General features: G+C 36.7%; 1 protein-coding gene across 1 annotated transcript; it reads left to right on the top strand.

The window, feature by feature from the left end:
• Window positions 1-6242: 6242 nt before the first annotated feature.
• LOC126892779 (uncharacterized) lies at window positions 6243-26504 on the top strand. The gene is made up of 3 exons (XM_050662488.1): window positions 6243-7679; window positions 7806-8369; window positions 26472-26504. Exons 1-3 carry the CDS (start codon window positions 6243-6245, stop codon window positions 26502-26504), a joined length of 2034 nt encoding a protein of 677 aa, XP_050518445.1.
• The last annotated feature ends 148 nt before the right edge of the window (window positions 26505-26652 follow it).

Genomic DNA, 26652 nt, shown 5'->3' with positions numbered 1-26652 from the left:
CTATGGAAGCGAACTATGCGAGCACTGACTGAAGGCGACGGTACGGTAGCAGTGCATTGTGATAGTGGCTAAGTGAGTGGTGGAGGAGGAGCGGCAGAGGGCGAACTGACCTTGACGAGCGAGCGTGAGTCAGACCATCGGACGATTCGGCGCGCCAGTACTGTACTGTACTTTTCAACCACCACGTACGTAACGTACGACAAACACATAAGTCCGCCATTACCAAATATTTTCGGCGTACCCCCAACCAGGTCGTTGCGTACCCCAAGGGGTACGCGTACCCCAGGTTGGGAACCGCTGCCTTATACCCTTATACTTACTTGGTCGTCATTTCGATGACAGTGACAATTCTCATAATGGAGGTGGTGGAAAATTAATTTCACTATAAAAGCAATGGATTGTTGTTCTGAAGCTATTTCCTTGTGGCATTTTTGTAATTAACTATTATAAATGGGAAGTAAGCCACAATTTAACTAAAAAATGATATTATTAACGTTTCGACGTCAAAATCGGACGTCGTTGTCAAAATACTATTTTGACGTCCTATTATTTGGACGTCGAAACGTTAATAAAATCATGTTTTAGTTAAATTGTGGCTTATTTCCCATTTAGAATAGTTAAAAGCAATGGATTCTAAATATGTCATTTTTGTAATTAACTATTCTAAATGGGAAGTAAGCCACAATTGAACTAAAAAATGATTTTATTGATGTTTCGACGTCAAAATCGGACGTCGTTGTCAAAATACTATTTTGACGTACTATTATTTGGACGTGGAAACGTTAATAACATCATTTTTTAGTTAACTTGTGGCTTACTTCCCATTTAGAATAGTTAAAAGCAATGGATTTTAAATAAGGCCGTTTTATTTCAACAGAATCTTATCTTGGGGTAAGATTAAATATTCTATTTTCTTGTATTCAGTATTGTCCGTTGCATTCACAGTTTTTTTATAATCATTTTTCATATACCTAACCTCCGTCTTCTAAAAGCACATGGTCAGTTTTAAATATCTATTTCTTTTTACCTATTAATATGCACGTGGTAATCAAATAATTGAACTAGTAATCATCACTATTAATTTTATTTTATTCCTTTGCCATTTGCTACTTTTTACGATTATTTGGCAAAGGCACGTTTTGGTTTTTACTTCTTGATGTCACTAATATATGGCTCGTCTTCTAGTCTTTGGGAATAAAATAAACCGTCTCTCCTTTTGGGAAGAACCATCGCCGGCGATGCCACTACAAGCAGCTACCCAACATCTGCAGTTGCAACAGCTATCCAACATCTGTAGTTGTACCAGCTAAACACCACCAACAAACTAGAGCTACATTGACCTGACGCGGACCATCTAGCCCGGTCGAGAGAAGTCAACAGCTGTATTAAGGAGTTACCATCGAACCAATACCAAAAGCCATAGGTATAATACAAGAATTGTTAGTTTTTGGCAAGAATTGAATATATTTGTTATTGCATTTAATAAGTCATATTTTGTTAGATCTTCTATGAAAAATAAACATGATTAGTTAAAGTATTGTTTTGTTTGCTTCCATTCTAAGTTTTCAGTGTTAATATGATTGATTAAGACAAGGTGGACTCACAACTTGGGAGATTGAGCTAGTCTACGGTAAACGATAACTATCATAGTTGGTTGAAATATTATTTTCAATATTATTTCAATTATCTGGGGTAGTATATCGTTTCAAGGCTTGATATTTCTTGTCAAGATGGTCGACAATTCTCTTCTTTCCATTTCCTAATTTTCTGTAGAACCGGATCTTTATCTTGTTCCTCCTTGATCTTAGTAAGCGTCACTCGTCGTTGACTACTGTTGTTCTTAGTACTGCTTCCTTCTTTTGACTGTTTTGTTGCAACGGAAACACTCCGCTGGTCACGGCCTTCTAGAAAGGGAATCAGCGTTCCTGTGGCTAACTCCGGCCCGATACTCGATCTTGAAGTCGTTTAATCCGTCTGGCTATCTAACCCTCTGGATTCTTAAACTGTATTAACCAATTAAGCGGCATGGTCCGTTCGGATTAGAAACGGTCTCCGATAGAGGTATTCATAGAAGTGTTCCACTGATTTCACTACTGCTAGAAGTTCTCTTCTTGTGACACAATAATTTCGTTCAGGTTTTGAAAATACTTTACTAAAATATCCAAGGACTCGTTCCTGTCCTCCTTGAATCTGAGACAGCACTTCTCCAATTCCCAATTACTTACATCCGTATCTAAGATGAACCCTCCTTCTGGGATACCCTAGTATTGGCGCTGTGATTAACCCTTATCCGGGCAACACATTTTACTTACGTAACCGGGCAACTCGGGTCCGTTGGGCCCACTACTGTTCTTGAATATACTATTCATATTTACCCATATATTTCTAATATTCTTTTTTGATTTTTTATTATTAAAGTTAAATTTAAATTATCTAGATTAAAAAAAGGTGCTACACGTTTACCTTGGGGGTGCGATCTATCTGAAGGATTTGCACAAAATAATGAAATGCAAGAAAACTTTTGTAGAAAAAATACTTATCAACAAGTAATAAACAATTAGAGCCAAATAAAGACTACCTCGATACGGAACAAGTTGCTCATCTACCGTTATGCGTTTTCCTGGTAAATAGTATTTCTGAAAGGTTTGGTTGACTTGATTCCACACATCGCGTGTTGCTGCTAATTTGTCGTTCCGTCTGCGTTCAGACCTCGTGTCCTTATCGTCAAATCGAACAAATCTTAGCAAATTTTTGAATCGTTTTAACCCCATGGTAGCTTTAAATATAGTAGGTCCATAAAACTTACTACAAAATATATCTACACTATGGATATTGGCACTCAGGTGCCCTGCAGTTAGTAGTAGTCCAATAGAGGCATATAGCTCTGTAGAGTCGCAATATTTCCAGTTCTCTATCCCCAGGACTTCTTAGGCTTCCTTCTTAATTGTACACTTCACTATTTCGTTCATAATTTTTTCGTCCACAAACAAACAAAAGGAATCAACAGGATCATCTACACTTTGACCAGGGACTAACATTACTTTATGCACTTTGCTTTTTATTATGTCGCAGTATCAACGGCGGATCCAGCAACCTTGCAAGGAGGGGGCAATGAAATAAAAATGTTCTCGTCACTCGCGGACGCACGATTCTTTTTCGGTATGGGCTATTTTTCTTCATGTACCATGTGCTTTCAGAACGTTAGTTAATATCATAGCTATCTTAATTTTATTCACGGCCACCCTAAATCAACCACGAAGTACTTTTTTGTCCTGGACTGCGTTTGCCTTCTATTTTCACTTGCATAATATTTTGTAGCAACCTATATTTGAAACTTCTCATTATATGTCCAAAATACTTCACTTTTCTCTTCTTGATGCCTTCTATAATCTCAGTAGTCTTGCTGAGACGTTCTAGTATTGTGGAGTTTCGAATCTTCTTCGCCCAAGATACTTTTAAAATTCTTCTATAGAACCACATTTCGAAAGCCTCAAGGCGATTTAGGTAAGTAGATCGATTTTATTTACAGTCCAAGACTCGACACCATACAGTAAGACCGAGAAGACATACTTTGGAGAAGGAATTCTGTTTTATGTTTCATTCCGTTATTCAGTTGTCAACAGGACACAAAACTCACTATTTATTTTCAATAGTAATTATCTCTTTCTTAAAAATAGACGACACCAGGCGAAGTCTCAAGGAGGGGGCAATTGACCCCCCTTGAATCCGCGCCTGCGCAGTATCGCATACGTCCTGTCGGTTGTGGTTAACTCTTCCAGTTAATTCCATCCTTAGTTTCAAAAATTACACACTCTGAAATCTGGGAACTTGTAGCTGCACATTATTTTTCATTACCACTCAATACTACTTGCTGATCATCCTCTTCACTTGTTTCCGAAAAATTATCTTCAATTTCAGAGTCACCTTCAATGCTACCTACTTCAGGAGATTCTTTATCATAGGAATCCCATAAATTATTAGCAATATCTTGCTAATAAATTGTATTAGCACTATCTACTTTCACTATAATTTAATATAATTTTAGGAGTTAGTTTGATATCGTAACATGGATATCAAACGACTGGTAGCAGAGGCATTATTTATTTCAAAATATGTATAGGTACCTACCTAACAATATTATTGCATTCCAACAATGATTATCAGTTTTTAAAATTCATTTAGAATCATATAACACCTATTGTAAGCATCTCTTTGATGTTCACATCAAAGATATGTTTATATTGTTTGTGACACGTTTAGACTTTATTATTGGATTTCCGGAATCATAAAAGTCGTTTAGATAATCCACAAAAACAATACCTGACTGCCAGTTTAACTTCTGTAACAAAGATTTAGACTTAAGGTATAAATAAAAATAGGGTCCGACGGACCCGTGTTGCCCCTCTACGTGACAAAATTCTTTCGACGCAATAATTTCAAAAATGATAATGAATATTTTGAATAGCTCATGACAATGTTGAAGGAAACATACTTCACAAATTCGGTGATGCATAAAATTCAATAAAAATTTTTTATCACTTTTTGATAAAAGAATTGGCGTCTCGGGCCCGTTGGACCCACCTTGCCCGGATAAGGGTTAAATGCCTCTTCAAGGTTTCAAAGGCCGTTTGGCAGTCCCTATCCCGGCAATAATCCCTTGCTTTCTCTCAGGGGCGTGCGGTGAAATTTGAAACAGGGGAAGCAATTTATAAAAAAAATTGTAAAAACACCTATTTATAATGTAATTCAGTTCTTCTACCATTTTTCGAAAACTTGTCTATAACTTCCTTGTACAAACGTGGATATTGTGACATTTCTTTACTCCCTAGGGAGTAAAAGTACCTTGTCTCCCTAGGGACGAAAAGTAGGTACGCCTTTCCTCCCTACAATCAGGTCAGGAAATGTATAGTTTCGGTAGAGGTAGGTGGAAAAAATATTAGTAACTCACTGGCAATATTTTTTGTGTCAATACTCAATATCCTCAGTCTCATATAAAGCTGTTAGTTCTGAACTTAATTAAATCAAGTCAAAATATTGTCCATAAAGACGCATCAAAGATTTTGTTTGTTTTTCAGGAAAATGTGTGTTGTGAAAACAACAGTTATTTACATTAATTTGCTTTTATAAAAATATCTCTCTGTAAATCTGTTGGGACAATCTGTATTGTGTTTAAAATATTTAATTCTCTGAAAAACTTGAGTGTAGCGTTGTGTGTTTCATAAAATAGACATCTGCATTTTTATCGTTTCGGGGTAAAAGCAGGTCATGTTGCCAAAGAAGTGTAACATGTGTTTTGCCCTTTGCAGGGCGAATAGTGTAAACTAAACTATCAAAGATAATAGTGCAGAGATTTGAATAGAATTTCAGTAGTCTCTTTCTGATGTCAGAGATGAACACTTTGTTCGCTTGTGCGTCTCTCTTCGCCGTAAAAATACTCTCTCCGCAATAATTAATAGATTAAAAAGACTCTTACTCTCTCTCGTTTGCTATTAAGAATATCATTTATCGTTAAGCCGCTTATTTGTTAAATTCGTTGTTTTTTTTTGTTAATAAATGTTTTGTTCGCCGGATACCCTTATTTATCGCTAATACACAACCCTTTCTATCGTATTAATTAGCACCTTTAAAACCAGACCAAATCAAATTATTCGAACCAGTTCTCCTAAAAGTTCATTATTTTGTTTATATCGAAGGACGGGACATACGGGTGTGGTCCTAAAATATTCACCTATGTCCAATTAGGCAAAAGGTAATAATTAAACCATTTTTGCCACGGTGGGGTGAGATTGAATAAAAACTCACACCATTTGATGGTCTACATCGACCCGGATTTTTGGTTGGTTTTCGCGTTTGTGCCGCTTTTTCGGACATTTTTGTGTGTAATACCTCTACAAGACTTGTTAGTTCGCGTCGCGATAAACTCTAAGTAAAAGAAAGTGAAGTTATTGTGTGTGGTTAGTAGCTGCCACCTGTTGCTTTATCAATTGGACTAATTTGGTGAGATTTTTCCATTTTTTAAAACTTTTATTGCTGATCCAAGGTAAACTCTGCTCAAAGACATTTTACGGTCAAAAACACTTTTGTAGACATTTAACGTAGACGCTGTATCTCTCTGTGAAACTTAGACTCTTATTCTCTCGCCGCGCTTGTTAATTGACAAAAAACTCTCCAGTGTAATTTAGATTTTGCCGCGTATCGATAGACTCTCTCTCGCCGTGTGTTCAATCGAATTCGGGATAGAAATGGAAGACCTCAAGAAAAAAAGGACGCCTTTGAAGGCTAAAATTACAAGGATCGAAAACTGGCTCTCACAAAAGGCTAGTACGGAAAAGGATGCGCTACAATTTCAATTTCGGCAAACAGAATTAAAAACCTGTTTTTTAAAATATGAAGAAATAATGGATCAGATAGACGAGATTGATGAAGCCGGTACTGAAGCAGAAGACAGGGTAACAACTGAGCAAAAATATTTCTCCATTCTCGCGGGCCTACAGCGTAAGATGGACGAGTTATTGTTGGGCCCCCCTCCTCTCAGATCAAATAGCACTCAGTCAACTGTGGCCACTGCTAAGGTTAGGCTTCCGGAGATCACCATGCAAACGTTCTGCGGGTCATTCTCTGAGTTCAACTCGTTCTACCAGCTCTTCGAGACGCTAATAGTGAACAATGAAGAACTCAATAATGTGCAACGATTTATTTACCTTAAATCGTTCCTGCGAAATGAACCCCTCCAGTTGATCGACAACATCGAAGTTATCGACGAAAATTTCGATATAGCTGTAAAAACTCTCAAAGATCGTTACGAAAACAAATCGCGAGTGATTAGCTTACACATTCAAAAATTGTTAAAGGCTCCATCTCTAGTTAAAAGTAATTCAAAGGCGTTACGCGAATTTTTAACTCTAGCTCAGCAGACGCTGCTCGCTTTGAAAAATATGTCCGTACCAATTGAGCATTGGGATTTACTATTAATTGAAATATTTTTACAAAAATTAGATTTTTCTACACATAGGGCCTTTGAATATGATATTGGGACAAAGACCTTACCTACCCTTTCACAGTTTTTTAAATTTCTCGAGAAAAAGTGTGATATTCAGGAAAAATTAAATGTTTCAGATCATGATAAAAAGGTTAATAACAGGTCTCAATCAAAAACATCTTTCTTCTCATCAGTTGACCAACCATCACACTCTTTCTCTGATAATAATTGTACTTTTTGTAGAAGTAATGCTCATAAGGTTTATCAGTGTAATGATTTTAAATGCCTCTCTTTACAGGAAAAATTTAATTTTGTAAAAGGTAAGAAACTGTGTTTTAATTGTTTGGGTAGTAAACATTTCTCTCAAGATTGCGGCTCTACTCGATCATGTACTTTGTGTGGGGGTCATCATCACTCATCCCTCCATGGAACCTCTGAAAATGTCTCCTCCTCTAATAACATCAATAGGCAAGCTCTCTCTCGTGAGCGCAATGCTCAAACTCCTCAAAATTCTCAAGGTGCTTCTCGTGTTGTCGCTCCCATATCTACTCAGCATTCTTTTAATAATCGCAGCCAAAATGAAGCTTCTACTAGCTCATCCAGACCTCCTTTAGATATGCAAAAGTCTCCAGATTCTCAGGCAGCCACATCTCTCTCCGCTTTATCAGTTAAAACTGATGTATTGTTGGCTACCGCTTTAGTAACCGTTTATTCGAAAGACGGCAGACCCATGCATGCCAGAGCGCTCCTAGATAATGGGAGCCAACATTCGTTTATCTCTCGTGATTTGGTTGAGAAGTTAAAACTCATCCCTTATTTTAAACAGCTACAGATATCAACCATATCCGAAAACACCTCACTCTCAAACGAAATGTTAAACTTAGAATTTTTCCCCTATAATGTAAAGGACAGAAGTTTTAAAACTTCTTTCGCTGTACTCGATAGTATAACTTGTAGGCTTCCTAGAGCTACTATAGATAGAAGTAAAATAAAAGTCCCACAGGATCTCACTCTCGCAGATCCCTCGTATTCTGTTCCGGGTAAAATTGATTTGCTTCTAGCTGGTGATATCTATAGTGAATTATTGACGGATGGATTTATACGGTTAGGAAAAAATCTTCCCATTCTTCAGAATACTCACTTAGGCTATGTTATTTTTGGTACAATTAATCCTCAGGTTTTTCACCGTAATTCACATTTGGCTATCTCTCAGTCAAATGTTTCTCTCTTTGTTCAATCCGAACCCGAAGAAAATCAGTTGGATAAGTTGCTTCAACAATTTTTCGAAATTGAAGAAGTTCCCCTCGTTAGTAAATTAACTCCCGATGAAGAATTAGCGGAACAAATATTTAGCAAAACTACTCTTGTATTACCTTCAGGCCGCTTTCAAGTAAATCTTCCATTTGTCTCTGAAAACGCTAATAAAATGTTAGGTGAATCCTTTAAAATGGCCTTTAAAAGATTTATGAAATTAGAACATAGGCTCTTAAAAAACGAAAGTACATACGCTCAATATAAATCTTTCATTAATGAATATCTTCTTCTCGAACATGCGAAAATAGTGCCTCTCTCTCTAACCAACGAAAAGTTAGAAAATAAATATTTTCTACCGCATCACTGTGTGTTTAAGGAAGAATCTTTAACAACAAAGCTTAGGGTTGTTTTTGATGGTTCGATGAAAAGCTCTAGTGGTTATTCGCTCAATGATATTTTACTCAAAGGTCCTACTCTTCAACCGGAACTTTTTGACATTTTGCTACGGTTTAGATTGTATTCCTTCGTTTTTACAACGGATATACAAAAAATGTATAGACAAGTTAGAATAAATCCTGCTCAAACCTCTCTTTTAAATATTCTGTGGCGTGACTCCCCTGAAAAAGACATTGCGTGTCTTGAATTGCAAACCGTCACGTATGGAACTAAAAGCGCTAGCTTTCAGAGTACTCGCTGTTTAATGGAACTGGCACAAACTCATCAGATTGAGTATCCTCTGGCCAGTGATGCTCTTCAAAATAGTTGTTACATTGATGACATTCTCTATGGCGCTAATGATGTACAGACTCTCCTTAAAGCTCATAAGGAAATAACTAGTTTGCTTGGAACCGCTTGTATCTCTCTCCATAAATGGTGTTCTAACTCAGACTTGTTTTTAAAAAATATCTCTTCTCTCTCTTCGAACACTACTTATGTAATAGCTCCAGATAATGGCTCCAATAAGGTTTTAGGTTTATGTTGGAATCCTATTCTTGACACCTTCTCAATCTCTCTCCCAAATTTTACCTTAAAGGACTCGTACACCAAGAGAGAAGTACTGTCAATGATTGCCCAAATATTTGATCCTCAAGGCCTAATTAACCCAGTTACAGTTGTCGCTAAATTAATCATGCAACAAATTTGGATTTCCAAAATTAATTGGAACGATATCATAGATGCAGATACGTTGCATGAGTGGCTAAATTTTGTTCGCAGTCTCTCTAATTTTAAGGATTTAAATATACCTCGGTGTCTCTTCTTAAGTCAAGAAATCACCAGTGTTGAGATTCACTCATTCTCGGATGCAAGTTTAAAGGCTTATGGAGCTTGCATCTACCTACGTGTGATTTATAGATCAGAACAAGTATCTTGTTCACTTTTAGCATCTAAGAGTCGTGTCGCTCCGCTAAAACCCTTGACTCTCCCAAGATTGGAACTCATGGGTGCGCTATTGTGTAGTAAGCTCACAGCAAGGATTGCTAATATTATTGAAGAAAAACTCTCTCGCTTAGACTCTATAAATATGTGGTCGGATTCAGAAATTGTTCTCGCTTGGCTTCGTTCGCATCCCTCTCGTTGGACTCAATTTGTAGCAAATAGGGTTGCACAAATTTTAGATAATTCTCCTAACGCTCATTGGAGGCACGTACGATCCAAAGAGAATCCTGCCGACATACTCTCCCGAGGAATGCTACCCGCTGAAATACTTAAATCTTCTTTGTGGTTTCATGGTCCTCAATTTTTGAATCAATCTCGGTTGGATTTGTTGAAATACAATCCAAAAGTTTATACCTCCAAGTTACCCGAAGAAAGGAAAGTAACTCTTCACATTCGAAATGATCAAATAGATTTTTTCACCTCTCTTTCTGATAGGTTCTCTAATTTTTCAAGGTTTGTAAGAACTTTAGCATTTATATTCAGGTTTGCCAATAATGCCAAATCGCCTTCTCATAAGTTATCAAATTCTCTTGAAGTAAGCGAACTTCAAAACGCTGAACTGAAGATTGTTAAGATGCTTCAGTATTCTTCTTTCTCGCTTGAGATTTCTGAGATTAAAAAAGGTAAAACTCTATCCAATAAGTCTCTTTTACGTTTAAACCCCTTTTTGGATGAAAATGAAATGCTGCGTGTAGGAGGTCGCCTTGGTAATTCAGACGTCACATTTGATCAAAAATATCCTCTTCTCCTTCCCTCAAAAAATCGTGTAGTACGTCTCATTCTTCAGAGAGAACATATCAGACTTTGTCACTCTGGTCCTCAAAATACTTTATCTCAAATTCGACTTAAATATTGGCCTTTAAATGGACTACGTGAAGTTAAAAAGGTCATACACCAATGTATGGTTTGTTTTAGATTTAATGCCAAACCCGCTATTCAGATTATGGCAGATTTGCCAAAGGAACGTTTGCAATCCTCTCGAGTATTCGCTCATGTAGGATTAGATTTTGGTGGCCCCTTTCAGATTAAAGCTTCCAAACTCCGCAAAGCTCCCTTGATAAAATCTTATATTGCTCTTTTCGTTTGTCTATCGACTCGAGCTGTTCACATCGAAGTCGTGTCCGGCCTTTCTACAGAGACGTTTCTTCTCGCTCTAAATCGTTTTATTAGCCGTAGAGGCCTCCCTCAGACTATATTCAGTGACAACGCCACGAACTTTTTGGGAGCTCGTAATCAGTTGTTTGAACTTTATAAGTTTTTAAAAGAAAAAGAAAACTCTCGCTCTATTAATGATTTTTTGGCATCATCGCATATTCGCTGGAAAACCATAGTTCCTCGAGCCCCTCATCATGGTGGCATCTGGGAAAGCGCTATAAAGAGCGCAAAGCATCATATCCGTAGACTCATGGGTGATATTAAGCTCACTTTTGAAGAATTTACCACTGTTCTCACTCAAATTGAAGCTGTGCTCAACTCTCGACCGCTTTGCTCCCTCTCAAATGATCCCTCTGATCTAACCTATCTGACCCCTGGACATTTCTTGATTGGACAATCTCTTACGTCATTTCCTGAAAGGGATGTAATCCACATTCCCGAAAATAGATTAAGTTTATGGCAACATCTCTCTAAACTCCAGCAAATGTTTTGGAAAAAATGGTCAATTGACTACTTGAACAGACTCCAAAATCGCCCTAAATGGTTTCTTCCTCATAAGAACCTAGAGCCCAACGATCTCGTCTTGTTGATTGAAGATAACACTCCTCCTCTTTACTGGGCTCTAGCAAGAGTGATTGATGTCTTTCCCGGAAAGGATGGCCGAGTAAGAGTTGCATCGGTCAAAACTAAAGATGGAGTCTTCAAGCGCTCTATTAACAAATTGTGTCCTCTACCAAATGACTGTTAAAATTAAGTTAAGTTTAGTGTTTTCGCTTAAGAACGTTGTAAGTTGATTTATGTTAGGTTAGGTTTATGTTAAAGCCAGTGCTTCAACGCGGGGGAGTATGTTGTGAAAACAACAGTTATTTACATTAATTTGCTTTTATAAAAATATCTCTCTGTAAATCTGTTGGGACAATCTGTATTGTGTTTAAAATATTTAATTCTCTGAAAAACTTGAGTGTAGCGTTGTGTGTTTCATAAAATAGACATCTGCATTTTTATCGTTTCGGGGTAAAAGCAGGTCATGTTGCCAAAGAAGTGTAACATGTGTTTTGCCCTTTGCAGGGCGAATAGTGTAAACTAAACTATCAAAGATAATAGTGCAGAGATTTGAATAGAATTTCAGTAGTCTCTTTCTGATGTCAGAGATGAACACTTTGTTCGCTTGTGCGTCTCTCTTCGCCGTAAAAATACTCTCTCCGCAATAATTAATAGATTAAAAAGACTCTTACTCTCTCTCGTTTGCTATTAAGAATATCATTTATCGTTAAGCCGCTTATTTGTTAAATTCGTTGTTTTTTTTTGTTAATAAATGTTTTGTTCGCCGGATACCCTTATTTATCGCTAATACACAACCCTTTCTATCGTATTAATTAGCACCTTTAAAACCAGACCAAATCAAATTATTCGAACCAGTTCTCCTAAAAGTTCATTATTTTGTTTATATCGAAGGACGGGACATACGGGTGTGGTCCTAAAATATTCACCTATGTCCAATTAGGCAAAAGGTAATAATTAAACCATTTTTGCCACGGTGGGGTGAGATTGAATAAAAACTCACACCAATGTGTTTTTTTAATGTATTAAAATTGCACAGCTAAAGAAAGTCTAGGTCATCAAAATTCTTAAAACCTATTTTCCATTCGTTGACATATTTGATCGAAAATCTGGTAAATTGTATAGTTGGCGGTAGCACGATTCGACATCTCCAACATTATCAGTGCGTACCTATTCGTTTCCTTTTAGGCTTAACTTAACTTCTTGCCATCATATTATTCGAGCATTTTTCAAAGTCATCTCTCTCTTTTTGTTAATAATATCTTTAAATACACTAATTTTTTTACACAGAAACCAATCTCGTTTATCTTGCATTGCAATACATTAAATAAATTATCTGAGAATGGAAATATTTCTGAAAAAAGCTAAGTTATAAAGTAAAATTCAAATAATCTTTTAAACTATCCAAAAATCCTCTCGAGCTATTTATGGTTTCTGTATCCCACATTTCACATTTTCACCATTTTCCAAAACACTAATACATATTTTATAATATATTTATATAAATAATATTTATATTTAGTATTTATAATATAAATAATTCTATGTACTTATTTATATAAATAATTCAATAAAATCCATCTTCATACTTTCAAAAAATCAGTCAACGAAGCCCGTCATTGTCAAATGCTGGTAAATCCCATTTAAATTCACCAAAAACATCTTCCTATGCAATTGACAAAACTGCTTATAAGCTAAAGATATGCCCCAAATTTGAACTCACCGCTCACCATCTAACCCCGATGATTTTTACATAGGCTTGAGTCGCTGGAGAGAAGCAACTTAAAAATCAGATTATTATGCCGATATAACTCCGAATACCACCGTAGAAATACGATCATGGTCCGAGTACGGAAGGATGCAGCATACAGCGCTGCTTATACTAGTATGGGTACCTATTTCATTGCTTAGTTATTTACTGTATGACAAAAATAGAGTAAAATACGTTTGTCTTTTCTTATTAGGTAGGTACTTGCTGCTTGTACTACATAATTAAATATTCTCGTACAGTGGTGTCATGGCAAAATTAGCAGTGCGGGAACGCAGTGCCGGAACGCACTGCTAATTTTTGTTTACAAAACCTAAATTCTCTATTATTTTTAACTTTTGTTAACCAGTGCGGGAACGGCGTTCCCACGCGTTCCCACACCATGACACCACTGTTCTCGTACGCAACTTAAAATCCTGCTTATTATGTGTTTGTTCAATTTTTTTAAAATTATCTCATTTACTCAGATGGTACGGCATTACTACGGAAACCAAGGGAAGCAATGCTTCCCTTGCTTCCATGGACTGCACGCCCCTGCTTTCTCTATAAGTCGCGTTAATGGCTTAGCGATATCTGCAAACTTCTTGATGAACCTTCGATAGTAAGTACATAGTCCCAGAAAACTTCTCACTTGATGTTTGTCAGTCGGTTCAGGCCATTCCTTAATGGAATCAATTTTTCCTTTATCCACGGCCACTCCTTCCTTGCTGACCTAAATAATTGACTTGACTTTGAAATAGGGCACTTCTTAGGGTTTAACATCAACTGGGCAGCTTTAAGTCAATTAAAAACGTCTTCTAAATTCTTCAGATGGTCTTCAAAAGTCTCCACCAAAACAATTATGTCGTTTAAATACAACCAGGCACGTTTTCCAAGATAACCCTCTCAACACATTTTCCATAGGCCTCTCAAATGTCGCAGGAGCATTACAGAGTCCAAACGGCACAACTTTGAATTCCCACAATCCAGATCCTGTAGTGAAGGCTGTCTTCTCCTTATCCACTGGGTCCATTTCTACCTGCCAATATCCCAACTTCATGTCCAACGTAGAAGAAAACAATTTACTTCCAGCCAATGTATCGTCGATCGGAGGCAGAGGATAACTATCTTTCTTGGTAACATTGTTCAACAATCGGTAGTCCACACAGGACCTCGCAGTTCCGTCTTTCTTCTTGACCAGGACTACCGGAAAGACCCATCATCGGCTCGTAAAAGGTCCTATTACCCGTCTTTCTTCATTTCTTAAACAATCCTTTTAGTTTCCTCTCTCTTCGCCTGTGCTAATCGTCGAGCTGTTTGACGAATTGGCCTAGCGTTACCAGTGTCAACTTTATGTTTGACAACGGTAGTTCTCCCTGTCTTTCCTCCTTTCGGTACGAATATGTCACGATACCGCCGAAGAAATTCCCTTAATTTCCTTTTCTCCACTTGATTTAGAGACTGGCCTGCAACTGCAACCATTTGGTCGAACTTGTCGTTGGAATTGTATGATGTTGTCGTCTGGCGGATTATGGACGTCACGGGTACACAAGTTCCTACTTTTGTCTCCTTCTTGATCTTGATGGTCACTGGGTAGTCATTGACATTAATCAATCTCACGGGAATTTCTTTAGCAGAAGTAACCAATTCCTTTCCAATTATGATTCCTCGGCCAACCTTCTCATCATGGTTCCATGGCTCCATAATAACAGGTGTTTCTTCATCTACAATTCTCTGTAGCCGCGCTACGATGATCGTTTCAATCCTCGCAGGCACAACTGTATCTTCTTTAATGGCTGCTAGCACAGTGCTGTCATCATGTGGATGAAGAAATACCTCCTGGTTGCCAATTTTCATTACTCTATTCTTAAAATTCAATTGAAATCCTTGCAGATTCATTATGTCCATTCCTAATATAACATTCTCTTCGATGTCACGGTAAACGATACCAGCAGCTATGACAGTATGGACGAACTTTTCTGCTCCAATTCCTAATTGTATCTGGATTTCTCCGTGGGTGTTGGCATTTTCATCTGTGGTAGTCCGGAGTCGCAACTTCGTTGGTAAGAGTTTCTTACGGCTGTTTATAAATGACGGTCGTATAATGGTCCTGGTCGCTCCGGTATCCACCAACAATGTATACTTGTTACCAATTATTTCTCCATCTACTTCTACATACACTATATTCACGACATTTCAAAGAAGCTTTAAATGGTCTTTAGGGAAGTTCCGAGTCGAAGCTGATCCCTTAGGGCCTGTCCGTTCTCGTATTTCCTGCTGGCGGGTTTCTTGATTTGCGTTCTTACTTAAGCTCCGTGCGTGTCCCTTTTTACCACAACTGCAGCAATTCATGGTCTTCGTTTTCTTCGATGTAATGCCTTTCACCATATCAACAAGCTGGTCAAGTTTGTCTTCATCCTCTTCTTCTTTCACAGTTTGAACTTTACTGTACCCACCAGACCTGCGTGGCTGATTCGAACTCGAGGGCCTCGGACTTGTGACGAGCCATGAGCTAATCGCAGTGTCCTCTGCATTTCAAAATCACGAAGACCATCAGTAAATGTTTGAACAGCCAACATTTCCATCATGTCTTCGGGAGCTGTTAGATAAGCAAATCCTACTAACCTGGCAATATCTAAGCTGACATTCTTGAATAGCTTCATCTTTCTTTTGTCTTCGATTTTTAAGCCGCGCCTGATAGACATACTCCAAATGTTCGTGACCACATCGCATGTTTAGTCTCTTCATAAGTTGTTCAAAGTTCAAAATCATTCGTCTCCTCTACTGCTATATGGTCTCAAGTACACCCAAAGCTTCTTTTCAAAGAGTAATAACCAGTTCCACGAAGACTTTCCGTCGAAAGTTGGAACTTTAACGCGAGCAAAACTTAGACTCCCTTCAACTATCGATATTTAGATCCTCTCATTATATAATCGAAGTATTGAAAATTTCTCATTTTTATGATGTTGATCAATTCTCGCTCTTTGTGCGTGGTCTCTAGCACACGTTCGTTAGATATGTGTGCAAAACGTTCGTTAGATATATGTGCGGTCCATGGGATTTGTTCTAACGCTTCTAATTTGTTAATGATTTTAATTTTTGTTGTCTAGGTTTCATATCCATAGAACAAAACTGACAAGGCGTAGTACTTAAATATTCTTAAACGTGTGGCCAATGACAGAACTAGTGCACAGTACAGAACGCCAGCTAATAAAGTTTTTTCGTGTAAGTTTTGTTCTTCCTCATCACTTTCAACCCTGCTATCAATCCAGCTACCCTTTTTATTTCGGGATTTTATTATACCCCATTCCACGAATATACGTCTGTTTTGGATTATCGCGACAACGAATATTTTCTTCTTCTTCCTCTTTATAAGCAATTCTGCTTGTTCATTGGCGGATTGATACCTCTATGGAAGGTTGTCACTCCATCTTTTGCGCGGTCGGCCGATACTTCTTCTACCGATTGGTGATTTATCTCACACTCACTTTATCTCAGTGCTATTTTGACCACACGTGTCTCCCCCATTCTGGTTATGTGGTTGTTCCATTCTTTTTTTCTATTTAGTGTCCATTCGGTTATATACTGTACGTTACATTGTCTTTTAATATCTTCGCTCCTCTTTCGATCTCTCAGTGTATTTCCTGTAATTCTTCTCAGTACTCTCATCTCTGCCGTTTCCAGTAGTCTTTGTGTTGTGGCTGTATCGGGTCTTGTTTCTGATGCATATGTCATTATTGATCTTACACTGGCTTTATAGATTCTTGACTTCATCTCAGTGTTAATATGTCGGTTTCGCCATATAGTGTTATTAAGACATCCTGCCAATCTATTTGCTTTTTGTACTTGATTTCTCAGTTCTTTGTCTAGGTCTCCGTAACTTGATAATGTAACTCCAAGGTATTTTACTTCCATTACTTGTTCAATACTGATACCATCAATTTCTATTTTGCATCTGATTGGTTCTTTACTGATTACTATTGTTTTGGTTTTCTGAGATGAAATTGTCATATTGAATTCTTTTGCTCTTATGCTAAATCTGTGGACTAATCTTTGAAGACTATCTTCATTTTGGGCTATCAATATTGCGCCGTCTGCGTAGCAGAGTATTTTTACTTCTTTGTTTCCCATTCTATATCCTCTTCCTTTGTTGACGTTTTTGATGATTTCATCTATGATTAAATTGAAAAGCATAGGACTCATTGAGTCTACCTGTCTTATTCAGCTGCCTATATCTATAGGTTCTGTAAGTTGTCCATCTATTCTGACTTCCATTTTGTTGTTTTGGTAGACGTTCTCAATAGTTTTTATGATATGTAGAGGGACTTCTCTATTATACAGAAGATGGATTACATCTTACTACTCTGTCAAATGCTTTCTTTAAGTCAATCAGACATAGAAATGCTGGTCTATTATACTCTAGTGATTTCTCAGTAATTTGCTTTATGACGAGTATTGCATCTGTACACGATCTTCCAGTACAAAAACCCTGTTGTTCATCTGCTAAACTTATCCTCTGATTCATTATGTCTTGGTAAGATTTTAGTTGTAAGTTTTGGGGTAGTATTTAACAAGTTGATACCTCTGTAGTTTTCTGGCTGCCTTTTATCTCCTTTTTGAATAGTAGAATTAGTTCGCTTGTTCTCCATTCTTCCGGTATTTTATTGTGTTTTATGATTTTGTTAATTAATGTTGTTAATTGTTCTGTCATTGCTGCTCCACAATATTTCAGTAATTCGTTTGGTATTCCATCCTTACCTGCAGCTTTTCTGTTGTTGAGCTTTTCGAGTGTTTTTCGTACTTCCTGTGCACTTATATTAACATCTTCATTTGTGGTAATTTCTGGTGTTTCCGGTTCTAGCATCATTTGTTCTTCCTCTGCATAGAGCTTTTTTAGATAGTCAATCCATGCAGTTTTGTTTGGTGTGATCGAGTAGCTCGACAGAACTGTTGCCGGTCTCAAGCCCGGATAAAGGAGGAGAGGGTCTACAGCCAGGTTAGCACCCTACTGATAGACGTTAAAACCATAGCTCATAGAAACAGGATTATGCCTCGAATATTTTACTGTGCAAAATATGAAGAACGAAAGTAAATTGCAAATTATATCTATTGTTGTTTATTGGACTAATTATTATAGCAAAATACTTTCGTACTTCTTATGTTGCACACTAAAATATTCATTGTCGCGATAATCCAAAACAGACGTATATTCGTGGAATACACCATATCTAATTTTAGTACTGAGTCTTCGATATTAATTTTTCCGACCACCATCCATTTTGGTTTCTTTGCGTTGATTGTTAAGCCCTTTGCTTTGCAGTACATTCGTTGTTTCATCATCAGTGGCGTTACAGCTCTTTATGAGCCAAAGCCTTCTTCAGAACAATCCTCCATTCGCCCCTGTCTCTGGCAACTCTTCTCCATGCTCTAATTCCAATAGATTTTAAATCAGTTTCTATGTTGTCCTGGTACCTAAGTCTCGGTCTTCCTCTTGCTCGTTGTCCATTGTTGTAAACATTCGTTGTTTACAACATTCAACAGGGTTTGAAGGTCTTCTACACTATCTGCCATTATGTCGGTGTCATCTGCGTATCTGATGTTATTAATAATTTCACCACCGATTTGAACACCTTCGCGACGGTTATATAACGCTTTCTCAAAAATTGGTTTGGTGTAGGCATTAAACAATGTCGGTGACATAACACATCCCTGTCTGACACCACGCTTAATAGAAACTAGCTGAAACTTATTGATCCACCTTAATACAAGAGGTCTGATTGTAGTAAAGATTTTTGAGCCATCTAATGTCACATGTCCAGACCAAGTCCAAGCATTGAAATATGTAGTAATGTATGTGGTACTCTACCAAAGGCGTTTTCGAAATCTATAAAGAATACGTAAATATTTTTCCTAAACTAAATGCCCCTTTGTAGAAGTATTCGCATGCAAAAAAGAGCTTCCCGAGTACCCATATCATTTCGGAAACCAAACTCCTTATCACCAATTATCCCCTCACAAAGATTATAAATATACCTATGCGACAATGCAATATTTTCATAAAAATTTGAGCGTCGTGTGACTCATTAAACTGATAAGTCGATATTCGCTACACTGTGTGGTTTTCCTTTCCTTGGGACTAGTTACAAATGTTGATTCTAATCAGTTGTCTGATAATTTGCCACTGCTTTATACCTTGTTAAAGGAGGTGATAATCGCAACACTCTCGTTATCTAATAGATGTAACAATTATGTGGGTATTTCGTCAGGACCAGGACCTTGCTTCGTTTCGCTTGGTCGATGGCCTTCTGAGATTAGGATCGGTGGTCCTGTATCTCTGCTAGAGGGTACATCTTCGTAGATTCTTTGGTCATTTTTAAATAATTCTGTTATGTAATTTTCCCATTCGGTAAGTGTTCTTTAATATCACTTATAATTCTACCACCAGAGTCTTGCAACATACTTTGTAAATTCTGGATTTGCCTGATAATTATTTTAGTTTTTTATGCAAGTGTAAGCTATCGTGTCGTTGCTCAGTTTCTCAATTTTTAAACAGGATACTGGTAGCATCAGTCTTTTGCTACTTTAATTCTTTTTCGGATTTCTTTATGTATTTCATTGTATTCTTCTCAGTGGCGTAGCTGACAGGCCCGCAAGGCGGGGGGCCGACGTTAGGAGGGGCCCCTTAAAGCCTTCAAGCTTAATACTTCTACTTTCTTTAAATTGGGGACCAAATAGTCCAGTCGGGTTAGACGAACAACAGGCCTAACCTTGCATTAGGAGCTGCCCAAATTTTATTTTTCTAATCTTTAGGGAGGGTCAATAGTAGTGTAAATTTAAAATCTCGACTGAATTGCGCCGTTGCGTTAGCCGCCATCTTGATTTTAAACTAGAACCGTTTTAGCTCAATATCTACGCCATTTTCAACTTTTCAACAAATAGTATATGAACCAAAATTGATAAAAATGTGATTTTCTATAATTTCTATTATCACATTTTTTTCGTGCGGTCGATATTTTCCGAGTTATGGCGCAAAATATTGATAGAGCATAGTTATTGAATTATTTCGTTTATTATTAGTTTTACGACAAAAATGTTTCTATACAAAAATAGAGAAAATTAAATTATACACAATTTTGATTTGTTTCATTTTTTGCTAAAATTAATATTTAACATAGTACGTATGCGGTAATCGCGCGAGCGTGACCTGATTGATTTTATAGCAATTGTTTTTGTTCAATATCTACGCCATTTTAAACTAAAATTGTTCAAAATATACTTTCTTACAATTTCTTTTTAGCAATTTTTTTCATGCGGTTGATATTTTCCGAGTTACATGGGAAAATAGTAAAAAGTGTTGGGGGATTATAATTATTGAATTGAATCTTGTTTCCGAGCTGACCCAAAATTTATAATTCTATCCTTTAAGAGAGATCAATAGTAGTGTAAATTTAAAATCTCGACTGAATTCCGCGGTTGCATTCGCCGCCATATTGATTTTAAATGAGAACTGTTGTTATGAGATATTAAGCAAAAACGGTTCTCGTTTAAAATCAAGATGGCGGCTAACGCAACGGTGGAATTCAGTCGAGATTTTAAATTTATACTAATATTGACCCTCCCTAAAGATTAGAAAAATAAAATTTGGGGCAGTTCGTAATGCAAGGTCAAATGCTATCCCGACTGGGCTAAAAACATATTTTAGTAATAAGCATCAAAATAGGGAATTTGAATGGAAGTAATGAAGCGGGTAATTGATGTAACTCTTACTCTTTTCGGGTGCACTTTAGCGTTTCGTAGTTTCGTGGACATGTTGGTAGTTTAGATGAAAGTGAATCCCAAAAAGGTAATTTTTTGTCGGTGGTTCTTTTACTAGCTTAATATGATTCTGTTTTAGCTAAATTAATCGATAAAAACAATAACGTAAAAAAACAAATTATTTGAGCCCCCAAATACAAAACGAAGTTATGGCTGGTTCAAGAAACTGAAAACAAGTTGATTAATTTAATAAAAAAAAATTGATTTTATTCAATCATTCTAATACCACTCAAGATATTTCGAAACACGATCAGCTTAATTTTATTTTCCGGTACCTATGTAACTTGCGATGAAAATAATTTATCTTCTGCAGAAATTGTTGAAAGTTGTTTGGCATTTATTCGCATGTTAGACCAAAGTGCAGAAGGTCTTATAAATGAAATTTTAAAATTTATACAATCAAAGCACCTTTCCGTACACAACTGCAGAGGAAAGGGGTATGATGGGGGAAGCGTTACGAGTGGTGTATATTCAGGCGCACAAAGGCGTATTAACTGATATTGAAAAAACAGCTTCCTATGTTCATTGTGCATCCCATAATCTGAACCTAGTGTTGAATGATGCCGTTGTTGGTGTACAGAAGTTGGTTTCTTTAGGATATAATTAAAAAGGTTGTTTTTTAGTGCAAGTATTAAAAGATAGGATGTACTATGTACTATTACATATGACTTTGGATCCATCGCGTTTGCCAACACTTAAAAGGTTATGTGAAACCCGGTGGTCATCCAGACATGATGCTGTTATGGCTTTGCGTCGAGTTTTCCGACAAGTAGTTATTAGAGCAAATGAATAATTTTGAATTTGTCGTTTACATGCTATTCAATCTAAAGTACTTAAAATAAAAAATAAAAATGTATACCATTTTTTATTCAGTTGCAATGCGAAGGCAAAACAATCTTACTTTTCAATTAGAATACGGAGCGCAGTCCAGTCCTCTGAATCGCGATTTTCGGCTCTTATTGGAGCCTCATCGGAAAGAACGTAGGCACTGTTCTCCATACCCTAACTGACCAGCGCCGAGAGTTTTTCCCACCCACTGCAACCGAAGTGAAGGTATTAGGTGACTAGCGTCATCTGGCAATTAAAAGATTTTTAAATTGAAAACTTATTGGTACATTTCCCTGGTGACACCTCCAATGCTTCTACAATTTGCAAGCCAAATGGATGCTGCAGTGAAGACAAAGGGAAGGAATTCTACACTAGGCAATTCACATCCCCCGTCTGCAGCTTGGTAAAGTTCCAACGGAAAATGCACCTGGTTACTCTACGGAGTAATACGACTATAAAATAAAAAATAAAAATGTATACCATTTTTTATTCAGTTGCAATGCGAAGACAACACAATCTTAATTTTCAATTAGAATACGGAGCGCAGTCCAGTCTCTTATTGGAGTCACCCACTGCAACCGAAGTGAAGGTATTAGGTGACTAGCATCATCTGGCAATTGAAAGATGAAGTAGTTTTCAATCCTAATAGCAAAATTAATAATATTGAAAATATTAAAAATATTACTAAGATTTTTAAATTGAAAACTTATTGGTACATTTCCCTGGTGACACCTCCAAGGCTTCTACAATTTGCAAGCCAAATGGATGCGACAGTGAAGACAAAGGGAAGGAATTGCCAGATGACGCCAGTCACCTAATACCTTCACTTCGGTTGCAGTGGGTGGGAAAAACTCTCGGCGCTGGTCAGTTAGGGTATGGAGAACAGTGCCTACGTTCTTTCCGCCGAGGCTCCAATAAGAGCCGAAAATCGCGATTCAGAGGACTGGACTGCGCTCCGTATTCTAATTGAAAAGTAAGATTGTTTTGCCTTCGCATTGCAACTGAATAAAAAATGATATACATTTTTATTTTTTATTTTATAGTCGTATTACTCCGTAGAGTAACCAGGTGCATTTTCCGTTGGAACTTTACCAAGCTGCAGACGGGGGATGTGAATTGCATAGTGTAGAATTCCTTCCCTTTGTCTTCACTGCAGCATCCATTTGGCTTGCAAATTGTAGAAGCCTTGGAGGTGTCACCAGGGAAATGTACCAATAAGTTTTCAATTTAAAAATCTTTTAGTAATATTTTTAATATTTTCAATATTATTAATTTTGCTATTAGGATTGAAAACTACTTCATCTTTTAAAATACTTAACTTTATTAATCTAACATCAACACTTTTGCAATCTGAAACGGCAGAGTTAACGGTCACCCTTCAACTTTTTGAAAAAACTCTTGATAATCTTCTATTTAGAAATGAGAAATTCGTGTTCCGAAACTTTAGCCAAAGCAGCAGGAATAGCAGAATAGTGGGGTATTATACCGTAATTTAAAAACAAACGGATAAAACGTAAAAAAAAATTTACGATGAGCTCAGCTGCGACGAAAAAATAACTTTTAACAAAAAAAGTTTTATACTTAATGTTTTCAATGTAAATTTAGATATAATATTGCAACAACTTACTAATAGCGTTGAATGATAAATATAGACTAATAGGTTTGTCGGATTAAGATACATGTATAATAGGTTTTCATGTCTATTCCCAAAAAATCTATTAATACTAACTAATGAAGACTTACCAAAGAAAGGCCAAATATTGTTATTTACACTTAATTATACTGTTATTAGTTGTCGTTATGTTTATAATACGAGGCCCACAAAAATGGTCGCGGGAGGCCCCGCAATCTTCAGCTACGCCACTGATTCTTCTCTGTTTATAGATTTGCACTGCCTCCGAATATGCAAATAATAAGTAAATACTTACGGATGCAAAGTGCTCAAAATAGAGCACAATGGACAAAAATGAGGGAGGCCTATGTCCAGCAGTGGACGCAAAGGGCTGAGTGGTGTTGATAATGATGAAGACTGCCTTCGAACGTTCATTAGATTTAAGATATCATTTTTAACTGTTCGTTGTTTTAGACGATTTTCTTGAGCGGCGGTGATTATTGTCGTTATCGTTTGTTAACAGCAATCATTTATCTTCTAGTCCAGCGGTTCTCAATCTGTGGTACATGTACCACTGGTGGTACATATCATTATTATTTGTGGTGGTACACAAAACGCAAAAACAGCCAAAATCAGCACCACTATTATAGTTAATTAGATTACCTAGCCATATAGGTATTTCAGTTCTTCTTCTTCTTGTGCCACTCCTATCGGAGATTTGAAATCATCAAGGCTATCCTGACCTTGTTTACAGCTGACCTAAAGAGTTGATTAGTGGTGCAGCCAAACCACTCTCTCAAATTCCGCAACCATGGCATTTTTCTGCGGCCTGGATTCCGTTTTCCTTCTATTTTTCCTTGCATTATATTTTGAAGTAATACCTATTTATGTCCTTCATCAGGTGACCCAAATATTCGAGTTTTCTTTGTTATATCGTTAACAACATTTCTGGATCTTTTCCTGTCCTTCGTATTACTTCAAAGTTTGTGACTCTTTCAACCCAACTTATCTTTAACATTCGACGTTAGCGCCACATCTCGAAACTTTCAATATTTTTTATGTTGCTCTTTTAAAAAGAGTCCAGGCCTCTACACCGTATTATAGCGTGTTCAATACGTAACCTCTCAGCATTCTTAATCGAAGATGGATGCTTATATCTCTGTTGCAGAAGAATTTTCTCATCTGTATGAAGGTGGCCCTGGCAATTTTGATACCTACGTATGTTTATTTCATTATTTTGGTCTCCAGTTTCGTTTATTAAAGTTCCCAAGTATTTGTAACTTGATACTTTTTAAATTTGAATGCTGTTTATACTAACTTTGCTGTTTGTGTCATGTTTTTACTGAAGACCATATACTTGGTTTTTTTGTTTTTGATATTTATACCATAATTGTTGCAAGCAATATTTATGTTTGTAAGTAATCGTTGTAATTCTTCTACTGTTCTTGCAACTAGTACAGTATCTTGATTACAATTCGGTATTTCAGTTAGATGATACCAAAAATAATAAAAAGTATTTGGTGGTACATGAGTCAAAAGATTGAGAACCACTGTTCTAGTCCAATTTTATGAAACTTGTTAATTTCACGAGAAACTTTATTTAGAGCGCATGGGTCTTGGAGTGTATCTAGTGATATTTTGGAGATTTTCTGATGTCATCATCATCATCATCATCATTCAACCCGGATCTATCCACTGCTGGATATAGGTCTCCCTCAGTATTTTCCATGCATTTCTGTTTTGTGCTGTTTGCATCCAGTTTTTGTCGATCCGTTTTATGTCATCAGACCATCTGGTTGGCGGACGACCTCTACTCTGATATGCTTCTTGTCTTGGTCTCCAGTGTATTATTCGCTGTGTCCATCTGTTGTCCGACATTCTAGCTATGTGTCCAGCCCAGTTCCACTTTAGGGTCATAATATTTTCTATGGCATCCATCACTCCTGTTTTCCGTCTTATCTCCCTGTTCGTAATTCGATCCCGACGAGAAATGCCTAACATTGAGCGTTCCATGGCTCTTTGGGCAACACAAATTTTATTTCTTACTTTCTTGGTTATTGTTAAAGTTTCTGCACCATAGGTATAGTATAAAAAATGAAAGATTACCCATAAGCGATCATATTAAACAGATCTTTTCTATGTTCCAGAAAATAATGAACTAGTACCAGTACTATAAGAACAGCTTATATAAGTATTACATGTACTTGCGTTGGCCAATTTGTTTTTGTGACAAAGTGACAAAAAAATACAGCATGTTTTATATGTTCGTTCATGGGTAATCTCTCATTTTTCCTACTGTAAGTACTGGCAACACACACTGATCAAAGACTTTTCTTTTGAGACACATAGAGACTTTTCTTTTGAGACACATTTCTGATGTAGGGATAGGAAAATAAAACTTAATAAATCAGATTTGTTTACTGACAATTTCACTGATCTACAGAGTACGAAGTATAACATCTCATTTAATTTAAAAGTTTATAGTAGTCCATCGATCACTCCGAAAGTCTGTCACAAATATCTTTCACTTTTCAGATATATAGAATATAACATGTACACCTAAAATTACTTAGAAAAAAAGAAGCTATTCGCCTTAAAAAATACAGAAATATGTACAGCGTTTTCCGTTCTTCAAATCAATACTACAGTATTATTACATTTATACAAAAAGTACAGATTTATTACTAATATTATTTATTCATTTTTTCACTATTTATTAATAGTACATTTTACTCAAAAATAGAGCACGGTCCCTGAGCGATTTGATAACAATTATCAACTTACAATACTAAATCCAGAACTGAGTTTAATACCAAACTAAAACGGTATATCCACCATTTCTATAAATATCCACACAAAGCTGAAATATTAGACTATTAAGGCCAATTTTTAATAAATAACTACAATTGACGCAACAAATTAGGTTATGTGAGGTTAGATTTTTATGAAACGTCATATCATATTTGGCCTGTACAAATTGAGGGTAACAAAATAAAGTAAAAGGGTTTATAGTCATTAAGTTGTACAAATGTTAGCAAAAGGGATATAAACATAATCACTTATATAAATTGTTTTTATTTCAGCCTTGTTTAGACAACTGTATAGAATGTAGATAAGTCAGGTAAGTTGTTAAATTGAAGAACATATTATATAACATCATTATAAGTCATTACTGAAACTTAAATTAAACCTAGGATTGGATTTAAGGATAAAGCTATTGCCCTGCTACGTTTTTACAACTTTGCTCTACGGATCTGAGGCCTG

This window comes from Diabrotica virgifera, chromosome 1, assembly GCF_917563875.1.
Source record: "Diabrotica virgifera virgifera chromosome 1, PGI_DIABVI_V3a".
Lineage (NCBI taxonomy): Eukaryota > Metazoa > Arthropoda > Insecta > Coleoptera > Chrysomelidae > Diabrotica > Diabrotica virgifera.
The sequence above is the reverse complement of the archived record's forward strand: the minus strand, read 5'-3'. Positions and strand labels throughout refer to the sequence as shown.